General features: G+C 40.8%; 1 protein-coding gene across 1 annotated transcript in view; it reads right to left on the reverse strand.

Annotated features, from left to right (window-relative positions):
- CNTNAP4 (contactin associated protein family member 4) overlaps window positions 1-26,467 on the reverse strand; it is an 820,352-nt gene that overhangs the window by 56,592 nt on the left and 737,293 nt on the right. The window contains exons 20-21 of the mRNA XM_069762123.1: window positions 8,884-9,017; window positions 6,190-6,277 (exon numbers count right to left, since the gene is read on the reverse strand). Of these exons, the coding sequence (XP_069618224.1) occupies window positions 6,190-6,277; window positions 8,884-9,017 (222 nt within the window). The remainder of the gene's footprint in view (window positions 1-6,189; window positions 6,278-8,883; window positions 9,018-26,467) is intronic.

Below are 26,467 nucleotides of genomic sequence, written 5' to 3' on the forward strand. Positions count from 1 at the left end.
GGATAAAAATTGACAACAAATAACTCATTTGTTCTCGTGGCTATTAGAAACCCAGCAGTTGGACCAATTCTGTATCACAATAAAATACTAATTATTAAATAATTCATTTAAAGGGATTATCCTCTTTAACTTAATTTTAACATATGTGTTGGGAGCGTAATTTTGTAATACTAATATAGAAGTAACATAGGTACAGCAACAAACCCCTCCTTCATGGTGCACTGTCTGCTTGTTAATGCAGTATTCCTCACTGGCTGAATAGTGCAGCTTTCATGCACCAGATCTGTCTATAAATCTCCTCCAATTGGAAAATGACTCTCTCATGTACAAGATATAGCCGAGCTGTGAAGTCTATAATAGGTGCAGGATGAGGTCCTGCAATAGTTATATGTTAGTACGTGCCATAAAATCCTGTTTTTAACCCATCTGTTAAAATAAAGTTGTCATTCCCTATTAATATATATTACTAAAGCTTAACAGAATTCTCATGCCATTTTAAAGTGGAGTGCATCCCTTATTTTCTATGGGATTTTACAGAGAGGAAATGTAAGATTTTATTTCAATTACATTTTTGGAAGTGCATTTGAACAGCAAGGTTGATTGCTGTTGAGGGGAACTAGGAAAAAAAAAATCTATAAATCTTCAGCAGAGTGAGTGTGAGCGAGCTGAGTGTGGCCTGAGCGTAAGTGTGGACGGCGGTAAGTGTGACTTGTGATTCAGTGAAGAGGTATTTGGAAAGCCTTTAACAAATACCTGTGTGAATTGGTGTGAGTTGCTGAATTGGGAGTAGCTATATTCATAAGGGGTTAACTTAGGGTGGGGGCTCATAGTTAAGGGTTTATAAGGGACAGCTGTTTGGGGCTCAAGTCCTTTTTTGGAAGTGCATTTGAACAGCAAAGTTGATTGCTGTTGAGGGGAGCTAGGAAAAAAAAAAAATCTATAAATCTTCAGCAGAGCGAGTGTGAGCGAGCTGAGTGTGACCAGAGTGTAAGTGTGGACGGCGGTAAGTGTGACTTGTGATTCAGTGACTTTGGAGTCAGGGAGTTTCCAAGGGAGGAATTACTGAATTGCTGTCTGATTTTTATTAATATTTTGTATTTATTATTTTTTTTTATTGAACTGTTCTGTCTGGTGCAATCCCCATTAGGAAATGTGCTCCACTCTTGTTAATGCCATCCAGTGCACATCTTGCCACATGTATGCAATCCTTGAGCAGCCGATCGAGGGTGCATACTGCTGTGCGAGATGTGAGAACGTTGTGCATTTGGAAACCCAGATTCTGACTCTAAATGTGCAGCTGGCAACACTGAGATCCATAGACAATATGGAGAGGAGTCTTCTGCTCACGGAGCAGACGCTCAATGGGACAGATGAGGGGGGAGATGGTGGGATGGAGCTGCAGGACAATGAAGTAGCAAGCTGGGTGACAGTTAGGAAGCGGGGTAGAGGGAAGAGTGCCAGGGAGGCTAGTCCTGATCTGGAACACCCCAATAGGTTTGCTAAGTTGGCAGATGAGGGGGGTGCCAGTACAGGGGTAGCACTGCTGCAGCCAGGCATGTCCTCTGAAAGCCGGAGGAGTGACTGCTCCAGTAAGGAGGGAAATAGGAGAGCAGGGCAGGCCAGACAGGTGCTGGTAGTGGGCGACTCAATTATTAGGGGAACAGATAGGGCAATCTGTCACAAAGACAGGGATTGTCGAACAGTGTGCTGCCTACCTGGCACTCGAGTCCGACACATCGCTGATCGGGTGGACAGATTATTGGGAGGGGCTGGTGAGGACCCAGCGGTCATGGTGCACATTGGCACAAATGACAAAGTTAGAGGTAGGTGGAAGGTCCTTAAAGATGATTTCAGGGAATTAGGCTGCAAGCTGAAAGCAAGGACCTCCAACGTGGTATTTTCCGAAATACTGCCGGTACCACGTGCCACGCCAGAGAGGCAACGGGAGATTAGGGAGGTTAATAAGTGGCTCAAGAATTGGTGTAGAAAAGCGGGGTTTGGGTTCCTGCAGAACTGGGCCGACTTCTCAGTTGGCTACAGGCTCTATGCTAGGGACGGGCTGCACCTCAATGGGGAGGGTGCAGCTGTGCTGGGGGAGAGAATGGCTAGAAGGTTGGAGGAGTGTTTAAACTAGGAATTGGGGGGGAGGGTATTCATTTTATAGGAGGGGAAGATAGTGCAGACAGAGACCTGGGCACAAATAAGGAAGTTGGGGGTGGCGGTGGCATGGGGGGTGGGGTCAGAACAGTTAATAATTTAAGAAATAAAAGTACAGAGAGGAACATAAAGTGCATGTATATTAATGCCAGAAGCCTCGCCAACAAAATGGACGAATTAGAACTAATGTTGTTGGAGCATAATTATGACATGGTGGGGATATCTGAAACGTGGCTGGATGAGAGCCATGACTGGGCTGTTAACTTGCAGGGCTATAGCCTGTTCAGAAATGACCGTACAGATAAGCGAGGGGGAGGGGTGTGTCTATATGTAAAATCATCCTTAAAACCCATCCTGCGCGATAATATAGGTGAATTTAATGAAAATGTAGAATCCCTGTGGGTGGAGATAAGGGGAGGGGGAAAAAATAATAAATTACTGATAGGGGTTTGTTATAAATCTCCAAAAATAATGGAAGCAATGGAGAATATCCTCGTAAAGCAAATAGATGAAGCTGCGACTCAAGGAGAAGTCATTATTATGGGGGACTTCAACTACCCTGAAATAGATTGGGGAACAGAAACCTGCAGTTCCAGCAAAGGTAATCGGTTTTTGACAATTATGAGAGACAATTACCTTTCACAACTGGTTCAGGACCCAACAAGAAGGGGGGCACTGCTAGACCTAATATTAACCAACAGGCCAGACCGCATATCAAATATAAGGGTTGGGGGTCACTTGGGAAATAGCGATCACAAAATAATAAGTTTTCATGTATCCTTTAAAAAGATGTGTAGTAGAGGGGTTACAAGGACACTAAACTTCAGGGGGGCAAACTTCCAACGGATGAGAGAGGATCTTGGTGCAATTAACTGGGACGATATCCTGAGACACAAAAATACACAAAGAAAATGGGAGACGTTTATTAGCATCCTGGATAGGACCTGTGCACAGTATATACCGTATGGGAATAAACATACTAGAAATAGGAGGAAACCAATATGGCTAAATAGAGCTGTAAGGGGCGCAATAAGTGACAAAAAGAAAGCATTTAGAGAATTAAAGGAAGTAGGTAGTGAGGAGGCATTAAATAAATACAGAAAATTAAATAAATTCTGTAAAAAGCAAATCAAGGCAGCAAAGATTGAGACAGAGAGACTCATTGCCAGAGAGAGTAAAAATAATCCTAAAATATTCTTTAACTACATAAATAGTAAGAAACTAAAAAATGATAGTGTTGGCCCCCTTAAAAATAGTCTGGGTGAGATGGTGGATGAGGAAAAAGCCAATATGCTAAATGACTTTTTTTCATCAGTATTTACACAAGAAAATCCCATGGCAGACAAAATGTCTAGTGATAAAAATTCCCAATTAAATGTCACCTGCTTAACCCAGTAGGAAGTGCGGCGGCGTCTAAAAATCACTAAAATTGACAAATCTCCGGGCCCGGATGGGATACACCCTCGAGTACTGCAGGAATTAAGTACAGTCATTGATAGACCATTATTTTTAATCTTTAAAGACTCCATAATAACAGGGTCTGTGCCACAGGACTGGCGTATAGCAAATGTGGTGCCAATATTCAAAAAGGGAACAAAAACTGAACTCGGAAATTATAGGCCAGTAAGCTTAACCTCTACTGTGGGTAAAATCCTGGAGGGCATTCTAAGGGACGCTATACTGGAGTATCTGAAGAGGAATAACCTCATGACCCAGTATCAGCACGGGTTTACTAGGGACCGTTCATGTCAGACTAATTTGATCAGTTTCTATGAAGAGGTAAGTTCCGGATTGGACCAAGGGAACCCAGTGGATGTAGTGTATATGGACTTTTCAAAAGCTTTTGATACGGTGCCACACAAAAGGTTGATACATAAAATGAGAATGGGGATAGGGGAAAATATGTGCAAGTGGGTTGAGAGCTGGCTCAGGGATAGGAAACAAAGGGTGGTTATTAATGGAGCACACTCGGACTGGGTAGCGGTTAGCAGTGGGGTACCACAGGGGTCAGTATTGGGCCCTCTTCTTTTTAACATATTTATTAATGACCTTGTAGGGGGCATTCAGAGTAGAATTTCAATATTTGCAGATGACACTAAACTCTGCAGGGTAATCAATACAGAGGAGGACAATTTTATATTACAGGATGATTTATGTAAACTAGAAGCTTTGGCTGATAAATGGCAAATGAGCTTTAATGGGGATAAATGTAAGGTCATGCACTTGGGTAGAAGTAATAAGATGTATAATTATGTGCTTAATTCTAAAACTCTGGGCAAAACCGTCAATGAAAAAGACCTGGGTGTATGGGTAGATGACAAACTTAAATTCAGTGGCCAGTGTCAGGTAGCCGCTACAAAGGCAAATAAAATAATGGGATGGATTAAAAGAGGCATAGATGCTCATGAGGAGAACATAATTTTACCTCTATACAAGTCACTAGTTCGACCACACTTAGAATACTGTGCACAGTTCTGGTCTCCGGTGTTTAAGAAAGACATAGCTGAACTGGAGCGGGTGCAGAGAAGAGCGACCAAGGTTATTAGAGGACTGGGGGGTCTGCAATACCAAGATAGGTTATTACACTTGGGGCTATTTAGTTTGGAAAAACGAAGACTAAGGGGTGATCTTATTTTAATGTATAAATATATGAGGGGACAGTACAAAGACCTTTCTGATGATCTTTTTAATCATAGACCTGAAACAGGGACAAGGGGGCATCCTCTGCGGTTGGAGGAAAAGAGGTTTAAGCATAATAACAGACGCGGATTCTTTACTGTAAGAGCAGTGAGACTATGGAACTCTCTGCCGTATGATGTTGTAATGAGTGATTAATTACTTAAATTTAAGAGGGGACTGGATACCTTTCTGGAAAAGTATAATGTTACAGGGTATATACACTAGATTCCTTGATAGGGCGTTGATCCAGGGAACTAGTCTGATTGCCATATGTGGAGTCGGGAAGGAATTTTTTTCCCCAATGTGGAGCTTACTCTTTGCCACATGGGTTTTTTTTGCCTTCCTCTGGATCAACATGTTAGGGCATGTTAGGTTAGGCTATGGGTTGAACTAGATGGACATATAGTCTTCCTTCAACCTTAATAACTATGTAACTATGTAACTACATGCTCTAACAATCAAACTTTACCTCGAGGCTTTTTTTCTATTCAAACATACAGAACATAACACAAGTTTTGCTAAAATCATCAGGATAAGTTTGAATGTGATAGAATAATTAGCAACAATCTCCAAATATATCACAATAAGGAAGCTATGACATAATGATTAATGGATTCTTCAAATTATGGAATACTTGAAGTTAAAACATTTTAATTACAATACATTGTAAAATTTGAATTTGTGACAGAAATTTTTCACCAAATTCGTTTTTTTAATAAAGAACTAATTGCACTTTCTTTAGTTTTTTCAATTCTTGTACTTTTTTCTGCATATTTATGCACTTTTTACACTGTTTTATTTAAATCTGAGTGTGTTTATCATTTAGACTCCATTCTGGTTTATTTGAATTCTAATTTTGTATTTTTCTCTGCCGATGATCACGTGCTATAAATCAACACTCTTTAGAGGAAAATATCATGTTCCAGGATGCTTGATTGTAAAATGAGGAGATAAGAGTGAAATTTTTTGCTGCATATTTATGTATTTTTTACAGTGTTTTTTATTAATTTCTGAGCGTGGATTTTTTAGATACCATTCTGATTTATTTGAATTCTAATTTAGTCTTTTTCTCTACCGGTGATCACGTATTATAAATCAACACTCTTTAGCGGAAAATATCATGTTCCAGGATGCCTGATTGTAAAATGAGGAGATAAGTGTGAAATTAGGTTGACGAGAACCCACTTGCTCATCTGCAAGGAAGTACTTATTTGAGATGATGTTTCAACTTGACAAAAGTACATTTCTCCCTTGATTGTCACATTTTAATTAAATTCCCAGACCAGACATACTTTTCTATCAGTGAGATAAAGTATATGACATCTGTCATCCTTTAGAAAAAAATATGCTTACCTGATATTTTACCAAGTACAAGAGAATGGATTGTATTGAACTTTGTGCCAGAGCTGAGAATGAATTGTTCAGATGTATATTGGTTAACCTAGAGAACATTGAGAACAAGAATAATGCATAATAATAATGAATAATTTTACAGTAGTTATCACATAAAGTTAATATATATATATATATATATATATATATATATATATATATATATATATACTGTATGTTTATGTATAGTGAATACAAGTAAATATTTTTTAACAATGGCATCTGTCACTACTGCAATGTATTAAAACATGAGAAAGCATAAAGATTTGAGTGACTTTCACAATGGCCAAGTACTGGGTCAGTGCATCTCTAGAATGGCAGATCCTGTGGATTGTACAGGGGGGGTTAGTACAGGGTTTTGGATGCCCAATGGCTTGATGCCCAGTCAAATAGCATTAGCTATCCTGTCCAATCCCATAGACGCATCATAGTACAATTGTATTGCTTCCTGTATGTGACTAGGTAGATGCAGACCAATAAAAATGCCCATGTTAAACCCAGTGACTTGCCAAAAGTGAATACAATGAACATGTCAGCATCAAAACTGGACCATGGAGCAATTGTAGTAGGTGGTCTAATAAATCAAATTTTGTTTTACATTATGAATAATGAATACGGTTAGATTCTTGTGTGATGCTTAAATGGTTAGGCTGAAACAATAGTTGAATTTAATTTATTTAATGTAATAATCTAATCGTTTTTCTATATACTTCAATTAAAAATTCCCTAAAGTTCTCTCTCTACTCTATCTCCTAGCTTATTTTTTCTTACTTTCATTCTGAAAACATTTTGTTCGAGAATTTCCAATGCATACTGAAGACTCAAATGTAGCATTGCAGGATTAAGTTGTGGTCACTTATAAGTGACGAGTTGGCAAGAGAGTGCACTGTCAATGCACAATAACAAGAAGATAACACATCACAAATAACACAGGGAGAGCAAAGACCACACCAGCCATCGAAACACTCATTACTGTCCTGAAATGGGATATTATCAGTGATGTTTGTTTTTCATCTGGGATAGTCTCTGCTCTCCTTTCTTGCCATGTTCTCTCCTTTTCATCATTTCTCATCAGTGCCAGACAGGGAGCACACTGCCACTGCACATTCAAAGGAATATATCACAGCAAAAGGGAGTGCTTACTGATCATGCATCATAATTGATAACCAACACATTCTTAGAGCTGGGACTAGCTCAGTCCTTGAAATGGACATCCCTAATGAAGCTTCATTTTAGGGTGAGTAAAGCACCTACAGCAGTGACTGCAGCTCAAGCCTCTTGATGACATCCTCTATGAGCACCCCAGCATGCAGTGGGGATTTTGAAATAAAACCTCAAAGGAATGAAAATTAAAAAAAGCAGGAAGATAAAGTACGGAGAAAATGAAAGCGACTTTTTAGTTGAAGTATATTAGAAAAATAATTTGATTATTACATTAAATTAATAGACATTCAGGATTAAATTTATCTTTCGTTTCAGACCACCTCTTTAATGCCTCATACAGAGGGGTAAATAAGTATTTTATACGCTGCCAATTTTCCAAGTTTTCCCACCTACAGAGACTGGAGAGGTCTATATTTTTTATTGTAGGGACACTTCAACTGAGACAGATTTTTAAAAAAAATCTATTGCATGAAATAAGTATTTGATACAATTTAAAAACAGAACTTAATATTTGGTACAGAAGACTTTGTTTGTGATTACACAGGTCAGACATTTCCTATAGTTCTTGACCAAGTTTGCACACACAGCAGCAGGGATTTTGGCCAATACTCCAAACAGATCTTCTCCAGATCTTTCAGGTTTAGGGGCTGTCACTGGGCAACATTGAGTTTCATCTCCCTCCAAAGATTTTTTATTGGGTTTAGGTCTGAAGACTGGCTAGGCCACTTGAAGACCTTAAAGTTCTGCTTCTTCCTGGTTAGTAGGTGATCAAATACTTATTTCATGCAATAAAATTCCATTTAATTATGTAAGAATCATACAATGTGATTTTCTGTTTTTTATTTTAAAATTCTGTCTCTCACAGTTGAAGTGTACCTACAATAGAAATTACAGACCTCTCCATTCTTTATAGGTGGGAAAACTCCAAAATCCACAGTGTAGCAAAGACTTATTTGGCAGCTCAAAGTGGACCCACACAATATTGTGAAGATGGTTTTAGGTTTCCAATAACTTATTCATGATTTAGTCTCAAATCCATTGTACTGGTGTACAGAGGCTAAATGATCAAAAATAAAAAAGTATATCAAACCGCCTTTCTTTTCAATGTTTGTCTGAAGGGTACCAAGTGAAAAATGAAAGTGGGGGTAATGTGATTGCTCTCTACTAGGTTAAGTGCTCTTTATATACTGTGTACACAGTCTAGTGATTACAGTTTTTAATTTAGTACAGTCCACAAACACCTACTAACTGTTCCATTGATGATTGATTACAGCTACCCAGTGTGTCTAAAGACTGCTAGGTACTTATTTTTTGGGGGAGGAGGGGTTCTATTTTTAATAAGGTAACTAGCTAGAATATCATGACTAATTCATATAGTACATTCAATTTGCAATAACATAATAACATACCATGCAGATAAGGAGTTAGTGACTATAAAAAGGAATATGCAACATATTTAGACAAAAGGAATGCATATTTCAGTAATAATACCTCCACAAATAAAATATCCTCTTTTCTCAAAATTGACACTCTATGAAGATGACCATCAGCCAGATTTTTAGAATTGATTAGGAAAACATCAGGATCATGATAGTAATTCATTTTGTACCTTATTTGCAAACTCCCTACATATAAAAGATAACAAAAGAAAAAAAAACAAAAGATAAAAATAAGATAAATGCAAAGACATTAAGTTATATGCTCAATTGATTAATTCAAGACATCCTGAAAGATGACACAAGCCAAAATCTGACAATGAGATAGGGAGCCAATATTTAGAAAGAGGATAATACCAAAGGCCTTACACTGCTGAAATGTGGTGTGCTGCATCAAAATATATTGGATATACTGCTAAAGTTGACGGAACGCACCAAATAAATATAATAGTAACAATAAGGTGCTTTTGCAACCCAGGGTCGATCGTGCAGAGATGGTAACTGTTGCTCGGAAATGGCGGACACTATATGGCAGAAGAGTACTGAACACACACGGGTTAACAGTCACCCGGTGTGTACTGCAGTGAGCCCTGTTACTTCACAGAACCGCTGAATATATTTAGTGCACAGAGTGCACGCGGCATCGCACTGGCAATTGCCACTAACCAAGGCAGACTAACAGATTTGGCGCACTGAGTGTGTGCGGCGTCATACTGGAGATCAATACTAACTCATGCTAACTAGCGCATTTAGCGCACAGAGTGCGCGCGGCGTCGCACTGACAAACATCACTAACTGACGCTATCAGTTGTGTAGTGTGCCACTATTAGGTGCTGTCCCTTTCTCCAAACACCCAGACTCATTCACAGCATGAGGGTAGGGGATGATAAGCAGCTGGCACCAGAGACAAGCACACTGCACACACACACACCACGATTTTCAGTTATACTAGCATGCGGCAGTGCAATCCTTTTTTAGCAGCAGTCTTCTGGGACCTATCTAAAGGACCAATCTGAGCTGCTGGAGAACCTGGGCATGTGACCTCCAACCACCAATGAGTGGTCTTCTCACGATCATGCTCAGAAGGCCAAAAGTCCCAAGAGCATCTGTCCACCACTAATGCTGGTTGCTATAGCTGGGCCTGGGGAGGCAGCAGCAACCAGACACACAGCAATAGCCTGAGCAAGATGCTGGGACTGATGTCTCTGCTGAGCTGGATCTTCTGCGGCTGGGAAAAAATGGGAGACCGCAGAAGACATGGCTTGAGATTCCCTCTGTGCAGCAGGGGGATCTCGGCGCCTAACATATACTGTATTTTAATACATATTCCTGCTTCACAAATATACATTTTTACATATTTTTTAATTTAGATAAGTAATTTTTTACGATTATTTTTTCATAGAGGAAGTCATGACGAAACACCAAACATACAGCTCCCTTGCCTCAAAAAGCACAAAAAAGTGTGACATAAGCTGCAAAAAAGTTAAAGTTTAATTTGCTCATCAGCAAACATTTGCCCATAATCCTTTTTGTCTAAAGAAATACCATTAAAAAGGCAGCAAAAACAACCTATTGCTAAATATACACTGAATGAAACCAAAATAAATCAGCTTTTCATGTTATCTGATTTTTTAATATATTTACAAACTTAGACTTACATATTTACATTAAATCTGTTCAGAAACAAAGGATTGAAGAACTTTATTTATTACTAGCTGTACTACCCGGCTTCGCCTGGGTTACTAACTGCTGTTAGCAAAATTGAATGTGTTAACAAAAATGTATTCTGCACACAAAAACCACAAAACAAATAGAAATGTATTTATCAAAAGGCAAAAACTTAGCAAATAGAAGCATTTCACAACATATATTTCAGCACCAGAGATATTCCACACAGATTTAACTAAATTGGCCAAGTAATGTGAAGTAATCTTCTACTACCAGGGATTCAAGCTTCAGGAGGCTAATTTGCATATTCCAGGTGCCTTCTGGGAGAAGCGAAGTCTCCCTAAGCTAGAAGATCGTTGGGTACAGCCGGGACCAGCTGCTTCGAAAGCATCACCAAACCAGGGATTCAAGCTTCAGGAGGCTAATTTGCATATTCCAGGTGCCTTCTGGGAGAAGCGAAGTCTCCCTAAGCTAGAAGATCGTTGGGTACAGCCGGGACCAGCTGCTTCGAAAGCATCACCAAACCAGGGATTCAAGCTTCAGGAGGCTAATTTGCATATTCCAGGTGCCTTCTGGGAGAAGCGAAGTCTCCCTAAGCTAGAAGATCGTTGGGTACAGCCGGGACCAGCTGCTTCGAAAGCATCACCAAACCAGGGATTCAAGCTTCAGGAGGCTAATTTGCATATTCCAGGTGCCTTCTGGGAGAAGCGAAGTCTCCCTAAGCTAGAAGATCGTTGGGTACAGCCGGGACCAGCTGCTTCGAAAGCATCACCAAACCAGGGATTCAAGCTTCAGGAGGCTAATTTGCATATTCCAGGTGCCTTCTGGGAGAAGCGAAGTCTCCCTAAGCTAGAAGATCGTTGGGTACAGCCGGGACCAGCTGCTTCGAAAGCATCACCAAACCAGGGATTCAAGCTTCAGGAGGCTAATTTGCATATTCCAGGTGCCTTCTGGGAGAAGCGAAGTCTCCCTAAGCTAGAAGATCGTTGGGTACAGCCGGGACCAGCTGCTTCGAAAGCATCACCAAACCAGGGATTCAAGCTTCAGGAGGCTAATTTGCATATTCCAGGTGCCTTCTGGGAGAAGCGAAGTCTCCCTAAGCTAGAAGATCGTTGGGTACAGCCGGGACCAGCTGCTTCGAAAGCATCACCAAACCAGGGATTCAAGCTTCAGGAGGCTAATTTGCATATTCCAGGTGCCTTCTGGGAGAAGCGAAGTCTCCCTAAGCTAGAAGATCGTTGGGTACAGCCGGGACCAGCTGCTTCGAAAGCATCACCAAGCCGCGCGCCTGTAGGACATTATTGCAAGAGAGCTTGGCTGAGTAGATTACACAAGAAGGAAAACACACAGCAAGTCAGCAGGATCTAGGAGCAACATGGCAGATGTGACAACCTACATGGTGAGCTGCAGCATGTGCTACATGTTCACAGATCGACCAGAAGAAGAATCCAATTTCACCTGTCAGAAGTGTAGACTAGTGGCCCTTTTAGAAGAAAAGGTGCGGGGTCTGGAAGAAAGAATAGCAACTTTGAAACTCATCAAAGAGAATGAAGACTTTCTAGACAGAACAGAAGCATCTCTACTGGTCACAGAAGGTGCAAAAAGTGTCAGAGAACCTCCAAAAGCAGATGAGTGGAAGCATGTGACCAAAAGAAGCAAGAAGACCATGGAGAAATCACCAACCACACAACTGAAGAACCGATATCAAATCTTTGTAGAGGATGAAGATGGCACACCTAAGAATGAAGCAATACCAGCAAGCAAAAAAGAAAAGGGCACCCAGCAACAAGTGACAGCAAAAAGTACAGCCAAGAAGCAACGAAGAGTGGTGGTGGTGGGAGACTCACTACTGAGAGGCACCGAAGCAGCCATCTGCAGACCGGACATAACTGCAAGAGAAGTATGCTGCCTTCCAGGTGCGATGATCAAGGATGTGACCGATAGGATACCAAAGCTCTTCAGCTCCAAGGACGTCCACCCATTTCTTCTGATACATGTTGGCACCAATGACACGGCAAGGAAGGACCTACCGACAATCTGCAAGGACTTTGAAGAGTTGGGGAAGAAAGTAAAGGAACTGGATGCACAGGTAGTTTTTTCTTCTATCCTTCCAGTAGATGGGCATGGCACCAGGAGATGGAACAGAATCCTTGATGCAAACAACTGGCTAAGACGATGGTGCAGACAACAAGGATTTGGATTCCTGGACCACGGTGTGAATTACTGGTATGATGGACTCCTCGCCAGAGACGGACTACACCTCAACAAACCTGGGAAACACACATTCGCCAGAAGACTCGCTACACTCATCAGGAGGGCGTTAAACTAGAAGAAGAGGGGACGGGAAGAAAAACATTAGACTCGAACAAAGACGACCCAGGAAAACATACTCAGAAGGGAGGTAAGAACATTTCTAAAACAATTCACAGTGAGGAGATTGGAACAAAACAAAATCCTCTAAACTGCATGCTCGCAAACGCCAGAAGCCTGACAAACAAGATGGAAGAACTAGAAGCAGAAATATCTACAGGTAACTTTGACATAGTGGGAATAACCGAGACATGGTTAGATGAAAGCTATGACTGGGCAGTTAACTTACAGGGTTACAGTCTGTTTAGAAAGGATCGTAAAAATCGGAGAGGAGGAGGGGTTTGTCTCTATGTAAAGTCTTGTCTAAAGTCCACTTTAAGGGAGGATATTAGCGAAGGGAATGAGGATGTCGAGTCCATATGGGTTGAAATTCATGGAGGGAAAAATGGTAACAAAATTCTCATTGGGGTCTGTTACAAACCCCCAAATATAACAGAAAGCATGGAAAGTCTACTTCTAAAGCAGATAGATGAATCTGCAACCCATAATGAGGTCCTGGTTATGGGGGACTTTAACTACCCGGATATTAACTGGGAAACAGAAACCTGTGAAACCCATAAAGGCAACAGGTTTCTGCTAATAACCAAGAAAAATTATCTTTCACAATTGGTGCAGAATCCAACCAGAGGAGCAGCACTTTTAGACCTAATACTATCTAATAGACCTGACAGAATAACAAATCTGCAGGTGGTTGGGCATTTAGGAAATAGCGACCACAATATTGTGCAGTTTCACCTGTCTTTCACTAGGGGGACTTGTCAGGGAGTCACAAAAACATTGAACTTTAGGAAGGCAAAGTTTGAACAGCTTAGAGATGCCCTTAATCTGGTAGACTGGGACAATATCCTCAGAAATGAGAATACAGATAATAAATGGGAAATGTTTAAGAACATCCTAAATAGGCAGTGTAAGCGGTTTATACCTTGTGGGAATAAAAGGACTAGAAATAGGAAAAACCCAATGTGGCTAAACAAAGAAGTAAGACAGGCAATTAACAGTAAAAAGAAAGCATTTGCACTACTAAAGCAGGATGGCACCATTGAAGCTCTAAAAAACTATAGGGAGAAAAATACTTTATCTAAAAAACTAATTAAAGCTGCCAAAAAGGAAACAGAGAAGCACATTGCTAAGGAGAGTAAAACTAATCCCAAACTGTTCTTCAACTATATCAATAGTAAAAGAATAAAAACTGAAAATGTAGGCCCCTTAAAAAATAGTGAGGAAAGAATGGTTGTAGATGACGAGGAAAAAGCTAACATATTAAACACCTTCTTCTCCACGGTATTCACGGTGGAAAATGAAATGCTAGGTGAAATCCCAAGAAACAATGAAAACCCTATATTAAGGGTCACCAATCTAACCCAAGAAGAGGTGCGAAACCGGCTAAATAAGATTAAAATAGATAAATCTCCGGGTCCGGATGGCATACACCCACGAGTACTAAGAGAACTAAGTAATGTAATAGATGAACCATTATTTCTTATTTTTAGTGACTCTATAGCGACAGGGTCTGTTCCGCAGGACTGGCGCATAGCAAATGTGGTGCCAATATTCAAAAAGGGCTCTAAAAGTGAACCTGGAAATTATAGGCCAGTAAGTCTAACCTCTATTGTTGGTAAAATATTTGAAGGGTTTCTGAGGGATGTTATTCTGGATTATCTCAATGAGAATAACTGTTTAACTCCATATCAGCATGGGTTTATGAGAAATCGCTCCTGTCAAACCAATCTAATCAGTTTTTATGAAGAGGTAAGCTATAGACTGGACCACGGTGAGTCATTGGACGTGGTATATCTCGATTTTTCCAAAGCGTTTGATACCGTGCCGCACATGAGGTTGGTACACAAAATGAGAATGCTTGGTCTGGGGGAAAATGTGTGTAAATGGGTTAGTAACTGGCTTAGTGATAGAAAGCAGAGGGTGGTTATAAATGGTATAGTCTCTAACTGGGTCGCTGTGACCAGTGGGGTACCGCAGGGGTCGGTATTGGGACCTGTTCTCTTCAACATATTCATTAATGATCTGGTAGAAGGTTTACACAGTAAAATATCGATATTTGCAGATGATACAAAACTATGTAAAGCAGTTAATACAAGAGAAGATAGTATTCTGCTACAGATGGATCTGGATAAGTTGGAAACTTGGGCTGAAAGGTGGCAGATGAGGTTTAACAAAAATAAATGTAAGGTTATACACATGGGAAGAGGGAATCAATATCACCATTACACACTGAACGGGAAACCACTGGGTAAATCTGACAGGGAGAAGGACTTGGGGATCCTAGTTAATGATAAACTTACCTGGAGCAGCCAGTGCCAGGCAGCAGCTGCCAAGGCAAACAGGATCATGGGGTGCATTAAAAGAGGTCTGGATACACATGATGAGAGCATTATACTGCCTCTGTACAAATCCCTAGTTAGACCGCACATGGAGTACTGTGTCCAGTTTTGGGCACCGGTGCTCAGGAAGGATATAATGGAACTAGAGAGAGTACAAAGGAGGGCAACAAAATTAATAAAGGGGATGGGAGAACTACAATACCCAGATAGATTAGCGAAATTAGGATTATTTAGTCTAGAAAAAAAACGACTGAGGGGCGATCTAATAACCATGTATAAGTATATAAGGGGACAATACAAATATCTCGCTGAGGATCTGTTTATACCAAGGAAGGTGACGGGCACAAGGGGGCATTCTTTGCGTCTGGAAGAGAGAAGGTTTTTCCACCAACATAGAAGAGGATTCTTTACTGTTAGGGCAGTGAGAATCTGGAATTGCTTGCCTGAGGAGGTGGTGATGGCGAACTCAGTCGAGGGGTTCAAGAGAGGCCTGGATGTCTTCCTGGAGCAGAACAATATTGTATCATACAATTATTAGGTTCTGTAGAAGGACGTAGATCTGGGTATTTATTATGATGGAATATAGGCTGAACTGGATGGACAAATGTCTTTTTTCGGCCTTACTAACTATGTTACTATGTTACTATGTTACTTATTCGAGAGCCTTTTGATAAACGACTTTCTTAGTTTTTCCTTTAGGTGCAAAGACAAACAGATTTTTGGCTGTTCCAACTCTTGAACAGGCCACATAAAGTTGACCATGAGAAAAGCATGGAGATTGTAAATCAATTCCAACTACTTTCAAGGACTGTCCCTGAGCCTTGTTGATAGACATAGCAAATGCCAGTCAATCAGGAAACTAGAGGCGTTTAAAATCAAAAGGCAAATCAGATGGAATGAGAGGAATTGTTGGAATGAAAACACCTTCTCCTGTGGCACATCCTGTCAAAATGGTTGCCTCAATTACATGTGGAAACAGGTTCTTAATCAAGAGTCTTGTTCCATTACACAGCTTTGGTGGATCCAAATTTCTCAATAGAATAGGTGCTCCAGGTTTTAGAAAGAGGTTGTGAGGAGAAAGTCCTTGTGGCACCAAGGAATTGAGGAACTCAGTTGGATAAAATAATGCTTAAGCAGGGTCTATTTCTTTATCCACTGACTTGTAGGTTGTTCACACACCTGGAAGAAGATTTCGAATTTGAAGATTGATCTTGTTGACGCTGTCATTTTTGGAAGCTAGAATAGCCCTTTCACACAGCCAGCCAGAATTTTTGAAGTGGAGTTGAATGTTTGGAAAAACCTTTGCTTTCAACTCCTCATTTGAAGTCAAAATTCAACAAAAGTTGCTTGGGAAGGTGATCTGTCCAGTGGTTGAGTTTACTGGTGCCTTGCCATCTCCAATAGTCAACAGCTGGATCAAAAACAGTCCAGCAGAAATATCGCCTGTCATGTAAACCATCATGTTTGTGTTCAGTGACATTTTCTTTACTTTTCTCCAAAGGTACGATGCTTTGAGACAGGCATTGAGTTCGTCTGCAGGGATTGATCTTGGAATAACAGGTAGTGTTTGGCGAAAGTCACCTGCCAAAACAACAACTACTCCTCCCATGATATATTTGTTGCAACGCAGGTCTTGCAGCAGTCTGTCCACTGCTTCCAGAGCCCTTTTGTGTGACATGGTGCATTCATCCCAAATGATGGCACTGCATTTTTGAAGCAATTTGACCAGTCCTGATCCTTTGGCAATATTACACACAGGGCTGCCACTATGAGACAGGTTTAGCAGTAGTTTGAATGTCGAATGTGCTGTCCTGCCACCTTTTAAAAGCATAGCCAGAAGCTGCCACTGCAAGTGCAATCTTTTTTTGTTGTCAAAATTTTGCCAGGAGCAATTGGATTACAAATGTCTTTCCTGTTCCACCTGGAGCATCAAGGAAGACAATCCCACCTTTGTTGGTTTCACTGAAACTTAAAATGTAGCTATAGGCATCCCTTTGATCTAGTACCAATATTGGCTCGTTCTGAGACACAAATGCTGTCAGTTCATCAATATTGTAGCTTGTTTCTATGAAAATCTCCATACACATTTGGATGCCTTCAGGATTTTTTATTGGAGCAGGCAAACCAAGCAACTGTAAGGCTTTTCCTGACATTGCTATGCACTGATCTTCAAGGAGCATTAAAATTCAATTGAATATTTCCTCAGTGAATTTGATGACTTGCTGAGGATTTTCCCTTTTAATCTGAATGAGGATGTCCTCACTGAGATCAGTTTTGTACTTTGTCCAAATCTCAAGAGGATTTAAAATGCTACAGGATGTTAGAATAATAGCAAAGAGGTGTCTTAGTCACTTTGGGGTTTGTGTGTCTGCTGCTTCACTGAGGGTCATGTCCCAGTGTCCATTATTTTCCAGAAGTCCTTTTCTTTGGCAAGCTTCCCTGAATGTTTCACATACATGGCCTCTGACGGTCTTCAGAAAATGATGTAGGGCCTTTGACAACATGAAGTAACATGCGCAGGTAGAAGCACTCTCCATTTGACGGATGAACAGTGTAAATGCAACCAAGAGTATCAGTTGCTTTCACCCCTGGATAGCCTTCAATATCAAGCCCCCGTTTCCTCCATTCCAGTGTTTTTCTGCAGGCGTTCCAAGTGTAGTACTTTGGTAAATCACAGTGGAGAATTGTTTTTGCAAAAGGGTCTTGTTGACACAGCTCAAAAAATGCCAAGAGGGTGGTCTTAGGTGGTGTTAGGAGCTGCTGCTGCAAGTTTGCTGGGTTAAAGTAAATTCTCTGTCCATTTTCCAAGTGCACACTCAGATGCACAACTGGTGGGTAGAGCTCATGAATGGAGAATCCTAGTATTCTCCAAATAGCTTCATTGCTGCTTATGTACCTGCCCATCTGGAATGCCTCCACTTCATCAATAATAGGTCCATTTTTCTGGAGTTCAAAAACTGCTTGATCACTTCCTTTGTGGACATATTTGCAGATATACTTGATTGATTTCACAGAGTGGCAAAATTCAACATTTATGTGGGCATGGAAGATTTTTGATAGCAAAGGGTTGTAAGGCACAACCCACCTGTTGTCAATTTCTATCTCTTGGAGTGATGATCCAACACGCATTTTGAGCATTGCTATGAAACCACCATCCCCTGGCTTTCTTCTTCGGTAGACTGGAAATCAATCTTGTCCTGTTTTGGTTTCTTGGACCAGGGATCGTGGGTAATGCTTTGAACACCTGCCATCAATCATACAGGGAGAATTTTTGTTGAGACTCCCACACAGACCATGGATCATGTTTTTTGTGATGTGTCAAACAGGAATGGGTCAATATGAAGGTCTGGCAATTCGGCACTGACGATATTGTCAATTTCGGTAGGCTGTATTTTTTGCTTCAGCTAGATCAAGATGTGGGCGTGAGGAAAGCCTCTTTTTTGCCATTCAACTGAATACATCCAGCACTGCGTCTCAACATAAATATGTGATTTTGTGATGAGATTAGCCATTTATGAAAGTTTCTGTTTGAAAACTCGAGCAATATGGTCATGGTGATTCACTGTTTTTTGGCCAAGCAACATGTGCCCTCCAATTTCCTCCGAGGCTGGATTGCAAGTAAAGGTGATGAAAAGATTTGGACGGCCATACTTTCTCACATAAGTCATTGCATCCTGTGTGTATTCATGCATGTGTCGTGGGCTTCCAGTGACAGTTGATGGAAGAATAAACATTTTCCCTAACTCTTTTGGATCAGCATCATTTGCAACAGCATCTCTAAGGTGAATATATTCCTCTGCCCTGAGCTTCTTTTGATTTAGTCGGATATATGAAAGACATTCACTCTCAGTCTTTGCACACTTGTCAACAATAAATTGGTGGACGAGGTGTTTGCATTTCAAGATGTGATTTTCCTCTGCAATTCTTGTGCAAATCTTGTGTCCTATATGCATAGAAGTCCATGGCAGACACTTTTTTTCCTGAAGGGTTGCCTGTTGTAGGATCTGTTTGAGATATTCCAAAGTGATAGCCATCCTAATCCTGCCAAAAGATGATTGGATATTGCAGACCATCATAGAACCTGTGAGTTTCTGCTACTCATTGCAAACTATTGTTCCTTTTCTGAAGCACAATGTCACAGCTTTGAAAATCATTACCTACAATCAAGATGGCTACCTCATCAAATGTGGGAGCATTGAAACGTTGCTAATGTTCACCTTGTGGTGTTTTGTCAGCTCGAATGACAACCTTGTAATCATCATTTGGCTGGCATGCATTCAAGTGCAGTCTTGAAAAGTTGAAAATATGGATTGTTGGTGTGAAGGAACTGCTGCAAAATAGTGACAATATGAAGGCGAGTGTTAGGAATTAAAGAGCATCGCCGCTGAGCCTCTGCTTCTGGATTTACCATGAAGAAGAGTTGAAGACATTGAGGTTCTTCTCTTTGTAATGGAAGCAGTGAGCCAATTGAGTGGCAAACCTGTCCTTAAACTTAAAATGTCGGCCTAAATCCTGTTGTAAACATTTCTTTTGTTACACCAAATTATGTCATTTGGAAGAAGGAGTTGTACTTCCTGATGTTGTCCAAGAAATGCTTTGATATTGTACTGATACCTGTCAACAGAGATTTTAGGGGATCTGGTGGTGACAGGAGAGGTGAAAGTTTTATCTTGCAATTTGCACAGCATAAACCTTCCATTTCATCTTTCCATTTCAGGGCACTGCAGTACATGCAGACCACATCCATTTTTCCTATCTGAACTTTAGGATTATCCTGATAGTTTATGTCTAACTGGTAACAAAAGGCAACATGTTTCAAATCTCCAACCATTTCCTGTGCCCTGGTGGAAGAAATAGCAATTCTCTTAGTGGCAAGTTGGCCTTCTCTCTGCTGAGATGACTCATTGGCCATTGAGGAAGCAACTCTTCTTCTCTTATCTGCAAACCTCACTTCCCTTTCCTCAGAAAGTTCATTGGCTCTTAAGGAAGTAGTTCTTGTTCTCTTGTCTGCAAACCTCACTTCCCTCTCCTCAGAAAGTTCATTGGCTCTTGAGGAAGCAGCTCTTGTTTTCATGTCTGCAAGCCTCGCTTTCCTCTCCTCCGAAAGTTCATTGGCCCTTGAGGAAGCAGCTCTTGTTTTCATGTCTGCAAGCTTCGCTTCCCTCTACTCAGAAATATTATTTTGGCTTGAGGAAGCAGCTCTTGTTCTCTTGTCTACAAGCCTTGCTTCCCTCTGCTCAGAAAGTTAATTGGCTCTTGAGGAAGCAGTTGCTGTTCTCATGTGTGGCAGCCTTGTTTCATGGAATTCCTTTTCATATGAGGCATTATTGTGGTAAAAATAGTCTGTAACTGTAAGTTTTTATATCCTCTCACATAGAGGTAATGTGACTGACATCAGCCTTTCCACCAACACACCCTAACTGACATGCTATTACCTCACACAAGCTTTGTTATAATGAGAATGTCCTTTGTTGCCTATATTAACCAATCAGAGCTCAGATTAACTGTAGCAAAATAGAAGCTGAGCTGTGATTGGTTGCTATTGGCAGCCTGATAAATCCCCAGCCAACAGGAAGTCCTCCCCCCTGGCAATATATATTAGCTCACACATACACATAATGGGCCATGTGACGGACAGCTGCCGTATTTCCTATATGGTACATTTGTTGTTCTTGTAGTTTGTCTGCTTATTAATCAGATTTTTATTTTTGAAAGATAATACCAGATTTGTGCGTGTTTTAGTGCGAGTTTCATGTGTCAAGTTGTGTGTGCATGTAGCGACTTTTGTGAGATGAGTTTTGTGTGGTGTCATGCGTGTAGCAACTTTTGAGTGTCGAGTTGCATGTGACAGGTTGGTGTAACAAGTTGTGTGCAGCAAGTTTTGTTCATGGTGAGTTTTGCGCATGGCGAGCTTTATGTGTGGTGCAATTTGAGTATGTGCAAGTTTTGTGTGAGGCAACTTTTCCATGTGTTGCAACTTTTGTGCATGTGGCAATATTTCCACGTGTGCAAGTTTTGCGTGTGGCGAGTTTTCCATGAGGTGAGCTTTGCACGTGTGGCGAGTTTTGCATGAGCCTAGTTTTGCATGTGGCGAATTTTGCATGTGGCGAGTTTTGAGCTGTGACTTTTGTGTTTTGACTTTTATGTGGCGAGGTTGGTGTATGTGTGGTAAAATGTGTGCTGAGGGTGGTATATGTGTTCAAGCACGTGGTAGTGTGTGGCGCATTTTGTGTATGTGTTCATATTCCTGTGTGTTGTGAGTATCCCAAGTCAGGGCCCACCTTAGCGACTGTACGGTATATACTCTTTGGTGCCATCGCTCTCATTCCTTAAGTCCCCCTTGTTTACATCTGGCAGCTGTCAATTTGCCTCCAACACTTACTTTCACTTTTTCCCCATTATGTAGATAGGGGCAAAATTGTTTGGTGAAATTTCACCTCTCAACATAGCCTATGACGCTCTCGGGGTCCAGACGTGTGACTGTGCAAAATTATGTGGCTGTAGCTGCGACAGCGCAGATGCCAATCCCGGACATACGCACATACATGCATACACACACACACACGGAAAAATTGCCACACACACATTCAGCTTTATATATTAGATTACTTTTGTCAGATTTGAGTTATTTCTGTGACCATTGTGGGTTTTTCTGTCTTTAAACGATGGGTACCAACAATTTTGACCACATGTGCATAATACATAAAAAGCCACAACAAAATTATTAAAAGCAAAAGTTGCTCCTCACAATGAATATACTACTACCTGATATTCTATATCTTCTAGATCTTATTTAAATATTAAGTAGCACTGAGTGAATTTGAACACCAATAAAATGGTAGCTGGATGATATTTTGGCAGGTTCATGTGAAGCAAATTACCTACCATTTGCATACATCTGAATCCTTTTATTTTGGGAAATTCTATAGAAATGTAATTCATTTTGAATTTAATTAAATATTAATGTAATTATTGTCTGAAAGCTGAGTAATAACATAATAGAAAATTATAGCAATTCACTGAAACTTTAGATGAAAATAGATGTTTATATACAGTACAGACCAAAAGTTTGGACACACCTTCTCATTTAATGATTTTTCTGTATTTTCATGACTATAAAAACTGTAAAATCACACTGAAGGCATCAAAAATATGAATTAACACACGTGGAATTATATACTTAACAAAAAAGTGTGAAACAACTGAAAATATGTCTTATATTCTAGGTTCTTCAAAGTAGCCACCTTTTGCTTTGATGACTGCTTTGCACACTCTTGACATCTCTTGATGAGCTTCAAGAGGTAGTCACCGGGAATGGTTTTCACTTCATAGGTATGCCCTGTCAGGTTTAATAAGTGGGATTTCTTGCCTTATAAATGGGGTTGGGACCATCAGTTGTGTTGAGCAGAAGTCTGGTGGATACACAGCTGATAGTCCTACTGAATAGACTGTTAGAATTTGTATGATGGCAACAAAAAGGCAGCAAAGTAAAGAAAAATGAGTGGCCATCATTACTTAAAGAAATGAAGGTCAGTCAGTCCAAAAAATTGGGAAAACTTTGAAAATGTCCCCAAGTGCAGTTGCAAAACCATCAAGCACTACAAAGAAACTGGCTCACATGAGGACCGCCCCAGGAAAGGAAGACAAAGAGTCACCTCTGCTTCTGAGGATAAGTTTTTCCGAGTCACCAGACTCAGAAATCGCAGGATAACAGAAGCTCAGTTTAGAGACCAGCTCAATGCCACACAGAGTTCTAGCAGCAGACACATCTCTACAACAACTGTTCAGAGGAGACTTTGTGCAGCAGGCCTTCATGGTAAAATAGCTGCTAGGAAACCACTGCTAAGGACAGGCAACAAGCAGAAGAGACTTGTTTGGCCTAAGAACACAAGGAATGGACATTAGACCAGTGGAAATCTGTGCTTTGGTCTGATGAGTCCAAATTTGAGATCTTTGGTTCCACCCACTGTAACATAGTAACATAGTAACATAGTTAGTAAGGCCGAAAAAAGACATTTGTCCATCCAGTTCAGCCTATATTCCATCATAATAAATACCCAGATCTACGTCCTTCTACAGAACCTAATAATTGTATGATACAATATTGTTCTGCTCCAGGAAGACATCCAGGCCTCTCTTGAACCCCTCGACTGAGTTCGCCATCACCACCTCCTCAGGCAAGCAATTCCAGATTCTCACTGCCCTAACAGTAAAGAATCCTCTTCTATGTTGGTGGAAAAACCTTCTCTCCTCCAGACGCAAAGAATGCCCCCTTGTGCCCGTCACCTTCCTTGGTATAAACAGATCCTCAGCGAGATATTTGTATTGTCCCCTTATATACTTATACATGGTTATTAGATCGCCCCTCAGTCGTCTTTTTTCTAGACTAAATAATCCTAATTTCGCTAATCTATCTGGGTATTGTAGTTCTCCCATCCCCTTTATTAATTTTGTTGCCCTCCTTTGTACTCTCTCTAGTTCCATTATATCCTTCCTGAGCACCGGTGCCCAAAACTGGACACAGTACTCCATGTGCGGTCTAACTAGGGATTTGTACAGAGGCAGTATAATGCTCTCATCATGTGTATCCAGACCTCTTTTAATGCACCCCATGATCCTGTTTGCCTTGGCAGCTGCTGCCTGGCACTGGCTGCTCCAGGTAAGTTTATCATTAACTAGGATCCCCAAGTCCTTCTCCCTGTCAGATTTACCCAGTGGTTTCCCGTTCAGTGTGTAATGGTGATATTGATTCCCTCTTCCCATGTGTATAACCTTACATTTATCATTGTTAAACCTCATCTGCCACCTTTCAGCCCAAGTTTCCAACTTATCCAGATCCATCTGTAGCAGAATACTATCTTCTCTTGTATTAACTGCTTTACATAGTTTTGTATCATCTGCAAATATCGATATTTTACTGTGTAAACCTTCTACCAGATCATTAATGAATATGTTGAAGAGAACAGGTCCCAATACTGACCCCTGCGGTACCCCACTGGTCACAGCGACCCAGTTAGAGACTATATCATTTATAACCACCCTCTGCTTTCTATCACTAAGCCAGTTACTAACCCATTTACACACATTTTCCCCCAGACCAAGCATTCTCATTTTGTGTACCAACCTCTTGTGTGGCACGGTATCAAACGCTTTGGAAAAATCGAGATATACCACGTCCAATGACTCACCGTGGTCCAGTCTATAGCTTACCTCTTCATAAAAACTGATTAGATTGGTTTGACAGGAGCGATTTCTCATAAACCCATGCTGATATGGAGTTAAACAGTTATTCTCATTGAGATAATCCAGAATAACATCCCTCAGAAACCCTTCAAATATTTTACCAACAATAGAGGTTAGACTTACTGGCCTATAATTTCCAGGTTCACTTTTAGAGCCCTTTTTGAATATTGGCACCACATTTGCTATGCGCCAGTCCTGCGGAACAGACCCTGTCGCTATAGAGTCACTAAAAATAAGACGCACTGTGACGCAGAAAAGGTGAATGGATGGACTCTACATGCCTCTTTCCCACCGTGAAGCAAGGAGGAGGAGGTGTGATGTGTGGGGTGCTTTGCTGGTGACACTGTTGGGGATTTATTCAAAATTGAAGGCATACTGAACCAGCATGGCTATCACAGGATCTTGCAGGGCTTGTTATTCCATCCGGTTTGAGTTTAGTTGGACTATCATTTATTTTTCAACAGGACAATGACCCCAAATACACCTCCAGGCTGTGTAAGGGCTATTTGACCAAGAAGGAGAGTGATGGGGTGCTTCACCAGACCTGAATCTAATCGAGATGGTTTGGGGTGAGCTGGATCGCAGAGTGAAGGCAAAAGGGCCAACAAGTGCTAAGCATCTCTGGGAACACCTTCAAGATTGTTGGAAGACCATTTCCGGTGACTACCTCTTGAAGCTGATCAAGAGAATGCCAAGAGTGTGCAAAGCAGTCATCAAAGCAAAAGGTGGCTACTTTGAAGAACCTAGAATATAAGACATATTTTCAGTTGTTTCATACTTTTTTGTTAGGTTTATAATTCCACATGTGTTAATTCATAGTTTTGATGCCTTCCGTGTGAATTTACAATTTTCATAGTAATAAAAATACAGAAAAATCTTTAAATGAGAAGGTGTGTCCAAACTTTTGGTCTGTACTGTAAATAGAATAAAACACGTGAGGTCTTGAATTTTTTTATACATTTTGCCAGAAGAGTAGAGATATATTTTTTATATCGTTGTGCTAATAGAAATTCAAATGTAGACCAGTACAAATTCCTCAGAATATAGTCTAGTCATTAGATTGTACCACAAAATATATTTACACCATACAATATATTTATTGCACACAGCGAGTGAAATAAGTATTGAACACATCATCAAATTTCTAAATAAATACATTTGTAATGATGCTATTGACATGAAATTTTCACCAGATGTCAGAAACAATCCCTCCAATCCAATCAGGCAAAGAAATCAAACCACATATGTCTATAAATTTAGTTACCGTATTTTTCGGCCTATAAGACACACTTTTTTCCTCCCAAAATGTGGATGAAAATGGGGGGTGCATCTTATAGTCCAGATATATTGTCTCTGGCTGTGGTGAGAAGGTGGGGAAGTGGTATCGGAGGAGCAGCGGGTCACAGAGGCAGGGGCTGGCGGCTCTGGCTAACTCTTGTGCCCGCTGCTAAAGAGAAATGAATATTCACTGCATTCCAGGCCCATGAGCATGGAGGGCAATGAATATTCATTTCTTCCTGGCATCCTGGTATGATTGATTGGCCCCATCCCCTTGCTGGTATGATTGGCCCCATCCCCTTGCTGGCATGATTGGCCCCATTCCAGTCCTGGTATCCATGGCCCCATCAGAAAACATTAAAAAACAAACCTGCTGGGGCTGGCTGTCACGTGTGCCGGTACGTAAGAGAAATGAATATTCAGAATATTCATTTCTCTTAAGTATTGGAACATATGACCGCTTGCAGCAGCAGGAAGCAGGAGGCTGACAATGCGCGCTACTGAAGAGGAATGGATACTCACCACGATCTCTGTTGAACACCCAGTGAGTATTCTGGCAGCTGTGCTCTGCTTGTGAGCGAGGCTTACAAGCATTAAGTAACTGCTGGCACTGGTGCAGGAGGCTGCAACTGCGAGGGAGCAGAGGAAGGTAAGAGTAAAGGTTTTTTTTTATCTTTTCTGATGGGGCCATGGATTCCAGGACTGGGATGGACCAATCATACCAGCAAGGAGATGAGGCCA

Source organism: Ranitomeya imitator, chromosome 1 (genome assembly GCF_032444005.1).
Source record: "Ranitomeya imitator isolate aRanImi1 chromosome 1, aRanImi1.pri, whole genome shotgun sequence".
Taxonomy (NCBI): Eukaryota; Metazoa; Chordata; class Amphibia; order Anura; family Dendrobatidae; genus Ranitomeya; species Ranitomeya imitator.